This window comes from Ixodes scapularis, unplaced genomic scaffold (assembly GCF_016920785.2).
Source record: "Ixodes scapularis isolate PalLabHiFi unplaced genomic scaffold, ASM1692078v2 PGA_scaffold7__128_contigs__length_106722199, whole genome shotgun sequence".
NCBI lineage: Eukaryota > Metazoa > Arthropoda > Arachnida > Ixodida > Ixodidae > Ixodes > Ixodes scapularis.
Window position 1 is genome coordinate 20,730,420 of NW_024609882.1, and position 7,206 is coordinate 20,737,625.

Here is a 7,206-nt window from a genome sequence, read left to right on the forward strand (position 1 = left end):
GCAACCACGGGTGGGAAGTGCGCGCGCCAGAAGCCGTGCACAAAAGCACGCGTGCATGGGACGCGTGAATGTATCATTTGGCAGGCTTCCAGTTCCATGTAGTTGCACGCGCTTGTTCACGCCAGCAAAGAGGATCCTCACAACCGGCCCGATCCTCACAACCGGCCCCACTTGGATATCCATGGATGAGCATTGTGCCCAGGTGCGTGTAGCTCTACTACGTGGTGCACGTTAAATACCCAGCTGAGGCTGAACTTTCTGCCTCAGTGGGACGAAGAAACCCATGCATGGGTTTCTTCGTCCCACCAATATCTTGTTAAAAAAGTCACGAAAACGATTTAAAACGAATGAAACGATTAGCAAAGAGCACCTGGTGGATGTCGCTAACGCCTCGTTTGTAATGCTCGTCTAGGAACCTTGACAGCTAGTCTCTTCTCTCGCCTCCGGTCACGACGAGAGAAGAGAGGAAGGAGGAACTCCCGTCTTCCCGAGAATCCCTTGTTTGTGTTCCAGAAGTAGCCATTGACCCCCTACAAGATTATAGAAGATTAACCCGTCACTCAAAATTCGTACAAAAGCAGCCGCTTCTGTGGCTGGGACGACTAGGCCATCCCCTCGACGTCAGCTTCGCCGTAGCTTTGCTCGTCCCGAGACGACCTACGTCACAATTGCGTCGGATGTCACGTGCTCTAAGCTGGGCCTTCTCCGAGCGCTTGCCAGAATGGGCCGTTTGTAACAAAAAATACAGCCATCAGGCTCAAAATACAAACGTGCGATTGTCAGTTACGGATATTGTGGATCATATTCAGCCTAATTGTGAACTGGGCGGGTATATTCCTAATTTCGTTCAAGTATCTCTTTAACGGTGAGCAGCCTTGTATGAAAGCGGAATGAGTCCTCCGATGTTGTTGGGAGTGGAAGTCTCTTGATGGTGGCGCAGCACGTCAATTTCGGTTGAGCCACACGAGGGGTCACAATAAAGGGGAGAAGAGGCAAACTCGCTGCCACGGTGTTCCGCTGCCACGGTGTTCCCAAATGGTGAAAAACAGCTCTGATGACCGGGTCGCTCTGGTCTCGAAAAAAGAGAAAACGCTGGACGGTCAGTTTATCCCAGGAAGGAAGGCGGCGTGGTTATCCAGTCGCCGAGCCAGGAACCATTAAATTTCTGGCGATTCAGTGCACGCGCCTATGAGACACCACCGAATACCTGTATACGACGTTCCGTGCAGCTTCAACCTCCCTCTTGATGGAACCGATGAGAGCCACATCGTCGGCGTACGTCAGGACGTTGATGTGGTGGCTTCCAAGCCGCTGTCCGTTAACGGAGTCACTTTGAAGTATCATGCGACAGGCTGGTTTCAAGTAGAGAGCAAAAAGAATCGGGGAGAGCGCGCATTCCTGACGCACCACGCGGTGGAGGAGTGATGGACGTTCCAACAGTGCCGTTGATGACCATGCAGTTTCATGCTAATATCTTCGTAGTATGCTGTGAGCCAATCCTCCAAATATTCGCCAACTCCGCAGTGCCGCAGCAGTGCGAAGAGGAAGCTTCTATCCACCCTATCAAAAGCCTTGCTGAGGTTAAGTTGGAGCATGGCCACTGGAAAGTCGCTGGCATCCACCGCCTCGGTGATGATCCTCATCAAATATGCGTTCCGGGCCATTGAGCAGTACCTAAAGCCGCAGCTCTGGTGATCGCCAAACACCTCACTTGGGCCTGCCTCCAACCGCCGGCAGATGATTTTTGGAGAATCTTCTATGAAGCGAAAAATAGGGACTCTAACCAAAAATTTAATAAACATTTACCCGACGTTTCGGGACCAGTTCGGTCCCTTGCTCACGGCTGAGTGACGAAAAGAACACGTGTCCTCTAAGTGCACATACGCCTTGGAGAAGAATTGGCGAAAGCGGCTCTTCGTTGAGTCCTGGTTTATCCAGCGCACAAAGGGGAACGTGAATCGTTCTTCGGGCTCCCTGCCCAGCAGTTACGTCTCGGGACTGCGTGACGTGAGCAAAGCCCCCTACATCCGTATGTGCACTTAGACGACACGTGTTCTTTTCGTCACTCACCCGTGAGCAAGGGACCGAACTGGTCCCGAAACGTCGGGTAAATGTTTATTAAAGTTTTGGTTAGAGTCCCTATTTTTCGCTTCATGTCTACTCCTAACCAGGCAGAGGGCTGCCGAACGTTTACCTTCAAGAGAATCTTCTAGTCCGTGCTGAGCAAATATACCTATAGGTCGTAAGTCCGAAACCTGCAGAATCTTTGATGTCTTGAATCTTCTTGACAATGAGAACTACGTGACTCCTGCGCATTGATGGAACTAATAGTTTCCGTTATCTCGTATCTTCAAAAATGTGAGCGAGATTTGAACTTAATTCGTCCGATAATGTTTTATGAAATTCGCTCACGATTCCGTCGGGCCCAGGGGCTTTGTTGACATGAAGGTCCTTAATTGCCCTTACTGACCGGTGCAGCGGTGATCGGTTCGTTGACTGCATCGCTGGTCTTCTCCATTATCTTTGACACACTGTCTAGGATTTCCGTAGAGATCTGGGCCAGCGGCATGGTCTTGTTAAAGAGTGCCTCGTAGTCACTGTGGAAAGTCCGGTTGTCCCCTGCAAACCTTGTCGGTGTGGATCACTGTCTTGATAGTGTTCTTACTTCTCCCTTTTAAACGAGCGAAAGGCCCTGGAAGGTTGATATTCGTGCTCCAGTTTAAGTTCTCTGCTTAGTATCGGTGCACCCCAATGTTTTTGCTCTAGCAGTTGTTGAAGTTCGTTTTTAACAGCCTTGATGTCATCTACATAACCTCCTGGGTCTTGGTCCTTTTCACTAATAAGGGCACGCAGCGAATCTACAAGCGTGGCGCCCTCGACCTTCTGCTGAGCGCTTTAAAGCGTATACAGCAGGCAGTGGCCGTTTATTTTAGAAAATATTTAAACTCTTCCCGTTTACATGCATTAAATCCTCCTTCGTCGTCGATTTCGGATAGCCTGCCCTTGATCTTCTTCTCTTTATGTTCACGGCGTTCCGCAGCGCTTCGCCAAAATCTTCAATGCGGTAGGGGCGGGCGGACGGTTCACCATGCAGAATTACGGTGTTGACGTTTGCCCATGAGGCAGTGGTGGCAGGAGTAGCTTGTACTCGGCTGTCGAGTCAAAGTTGGCTTGGTAGCGAGCGGGAGATTACGTTTAGGTATCGCGTTCCACTCTTATACCGCTCATTCGTGCACACTGGAAGCGGATCCGCGTTCGCAAAGCGATTGCAAACGCGGTTGTATAAAGGTCCAATACAATTGCACGCGCACTTGATGTCATCGAGTGCGCGTGCAATTGTACTGGACCTTTATACAAACGCGTTCGCAACCGCTTTGCGAACGCGGATCCGCTTCTATTGTGAATAAACGCCCTCCTGTAAATTTTAAGTATACACCAACTCAACTCTCCTACGTCACGCCGCGGTGGTGGCGCGCCGGACGCACTTCCGGTCTGGGGCGGTGGGCAGAAGTCGCCGTGCCAGACATGCATTCCTGTGTTCCCTTGAAAGAAACGAGACAAAAAACCTGCCTTCTCGTCCAAATGCTGCGATGGGGGCTTTACCAAGAGAGTCTGGGAAAGTTTGAAGATCAGTTTTCATGTGTTTTTGCACCCTCCGTTCGCCCGAGAACATGGATAGCAGCCGTGAAAAGGGCAAACCTGAGGCTGTCGAACTACGATTGCGTGTGCGGGCCACAATTTGTAGTCACCAGATGTATTTGATTTGTTCCAACATGACCGAGAGAAAACCCCCAAGTTGTCCGGACCACCCACGGATTCAGTGCGTCTTCAAATTCACACGGCCGCCTGATCGTTCGAACTTTCGTCTGCTCTTTCAAAGTTATCTACTTTTTGTCGTCTGCTCGTTCAAACAAAAGCGGCCCGTAGACCAAACTTTGACCCGGTGATTGCAATAAGAAGTAATTGCAGGCCTCAAAAGACTTAAGTAGGCTCGGTGTAAACAGTAGATACAAGATGTTAATTATTGGTACCGGTGGCCATCGCCTACTTGTTACGCTTGGTCTGTTCCCGCTTCCGATTTTCAGTATCGACGTCGATCATCGCCGCTACCTTTTACACTTTTGCAGCACGAGCGACGTCGTGACCGAAAATAGCTACAAGAATCTCATCATGGTTTTGGCGTCCATTCTGCAGCGTTCATGCGAATGAATCGCCGCACGTCAAATTATTTACGGAAAGTTTAGCGGCGTAACGAGCCTTGATAATTTCGCTCAGGCGATTGAAGTGGTAAGACATTGCGATGAGGACGTAGAATCGACAACTCCAACGCGAAAAAGAGTATGCAGACTCACACAGACGCCGACAACGTGACATTCGAATGGTTTGTTGACGCGGGACGCGGTGCTTCTTGCCCGTACTCCATTGCGCGTGCGTTCGAACTGTCGTCTGCTCTTTCAAACTTGGCTGCTTTTTGTCGTCAGTTCGTTCAAACGACAGCGGCCCGTAAACCAAACGTTGACCCGGCAATTGCGATAAGAACTAAGTGCAGGCCTCAAAACACTTTTGAAGGTTGGTTGGGGTAAGTCGGCTAAGTGTAAACAGATACAAGAAGTTGTTGATCATTGTTACCAGTGGCCATCACCGACTTGTAATGCCCGATTCTACTTGCGGTTTTCCGTATCGATGTCCACCATCTCAGCTACGGTCCACGCTTTTGCAGTCCGAGCGACGTCGCGACTGAAAATAGCGAGCAGAATCTCATCGTGGGAGTCAGGCTTTAGCGCCCATTCTGCGGCGTCCACGTGAAATGAATCGCCGCACGTCACATTATTCACGCAAAGTTTTGCCTCGATAGTTTTGCTGAAGCCGTTCAAGTAGTCAGACATTGTTAGGAGGACGTAGAATCAGCAATTCCAACGTGAAAAATAGCGCGGGGACTCCCGCCGACGCCGACAACAACGCAATTCAATGGTTTGTTTATGGGCGACGGCGGGCTTCTTGCCCACCATCCACCGCGCATGCGCGGCGCCGGTGGCGTCCGCTAGGGGCGCTCCGGTTTGTTTGTAAACATGAGTTGGTGTATAGGGGCTCCAACGCTTTGGGAACTCGTACCTGTCTAAACCTCTTCATTATACAGCCAGAAGACCTTTTTGTGGAAGGGTGGCTCAACCACGATACATTTATTTGTTTTGTACATTGGTGCTTCGGCCAACCACGGTGTGAACTGTTTCCAGAACGGACTGTACTCTTCGCTGCCGTACCTGGGCGCCATCGGGTCCGGTGCCCTCTCAGGAGTCTTGGCGGACTTTCTCCGGAGCCGCCGTCTCATGTCGGCTACGCACGTGCGGAAACTCTTCAACGGCCTAGGTGAGACATAAAAGAAAGAAGAAAGAAAGACACCCTAAGTAGATACCTTTACGCCGCAATACGTTAAAAAAAAGGAGCTCTAAAAAAAAAACAAAAAAAAAACGAGGGGGTAAACGAGCTGTTGAAGGTATAACCAAATACTTTAGCCCCTCGTAAAGTATTTGGTTTAACACAAAAAATGAAAGCCGTTTACAACTCCCTGTAACGCCGAATTAGAGCGCAGCTCTTGAGGAGGAGGAGGGAAGGGTACTGGGGGGTGGGTCAAGTGACCTGGGGGGGGCGGGGAGTCACGTGACCTTGGGGGAGTCACGTGACCTTGGGGGAGTCACGTGACCTAGTGGGAGTCACGTGACGTCGTGGGGGTCACGTGACCTGCTACCACGTGACGATGCCGATGACGTCATCAGTGATGATGACGATGGGGATGCCGGTGACGTCATCAGTGACGTCACTGATGACGTCATCAGTGGCTATGACGACAACGGGGGGTCACGTGACCTCGGGGGTATCCCCAGGTCACGTAACCCCGGGGGGGGGGGTCACGTGACCTGGATAACCATCGTGACCTTCGTGAGGGTAACCCTAGTAACCCTCGTGAGGGTAACTCTCGTGACCCTCGTGAGCGTAACTCTCATAACCCTCGTGATCCTCGTGAGGGTAACCCTCGTGAAGGTAACCCTTTTGAGGGTTACTAACCCTCGTAACCCTCGTGAGGGTTACGAGGGTAAGTAACCCTCGTGGCCCTCGTGATCCTCGTGAGGGTAACCCTCATGAGATTAACCCTCGTAACCCTCACGAGGGTTACGAGGGTTGCGGTTACGCCGACGCCGACGGCGACGCCGACGCCGACGCCGCTCAAGCCGGGAACGGGCCCCTAAGAGCTGCGCTCTAAAAACTTTGCCCCAATACGTTTTCTCTCTCTCTCTCTCTCTCTCTCTAAAGAACGACATAATCACAGAAAAGTCTCAAAGACAGCTCAATTCTAATGGACAGAAAGAGCCACTAAACAAGAGACATAGTTAATTTTTTTCGCCACACAACTTCTTGGGTTCCCTTGGAAGTTTGACGGGAGGCGTGTCTGCCGTTCTCGAAAATTGTAATCACGTGCACTAAACTTACTTTGTACATCAACTTATTATTGCGCATTACGCTTAAAGATGAACATCTGCTGTATATGTCCGATGTCGATATTAAATGTCTATACTGGTTTTCACTTGGAGAACCGTAGTAAAAGAGGTCCGGCTCCTCGCGGAGCATTACTAATTTCCCCCTTTATATTGATAATTAAGTTAAATGCAGGTTAATTTTAGATTAAATATATGTTTTCTTATCAAGACGTACACGTTCCAAACACCAAAAGCATCGTTTTTTCCTCCGACAACCAAATCTCGTAAGGACTACTTCGCGCTGTGTATAACAATGCCCAAAAACTTCCTTTTTTTTTTTTCTTGATGTGAAAATATTTTTTTGTTCCGTTAATACATGAAAATGCAAAAGCCGATATGGAATCGGGAGAGGGGAAAGGGGGGGGGGGGTATGTTTCAGCCTGCAGAAAGAAGAAAAACAATAAAACAAAATAGTAGAAAAAAAATTTTGATGCAGCCTGTAAGGCGTTTTGACTAGGGGTGTGCGAATAGTTGTTCAAATCGGATCTCGTCCATAGCCTTTGCGGTGCAAAGGAAAGCCGATGCAACCGGCTCTTTTTGCGCTGTTGATGCTATAGGATGACACTGCGCTATTCGATTCAATCCATTATTCGCACACCCCTAGTTTTGACGCCCACGAAGAGGCCTTTTACAAACCTTATTTAACAACACTGGCAGACGCCATTTCTGGCGA

At 49.8% G+C, this 7,206-nt stretch overlaps 1 protein-coding gene across 1 annotated transcript in view; it reads left to right on the top strand.

The window, feature by feature from the left end:
• LOC115314446 (sialin) overlaps positions 1 to 5,378 on the top strand; it is a 32,932-nt gene extending 27,554 nt beyond the window's left edge. Inside the window, exon 7 of the mRNA XM_042286497.1 lies at positions 5,235 to 5,378. Coding sequence (XP_042142431.1) covers positions 5,235 to 5,378 — 144 coding nt within the window. The remainder of the gene's footprint in view (positions 1 to 5,234) is intronic.
• The last annotated feature ends 1,828 nt before the right edge of the window (positions 5,379 to 7,206 follow it).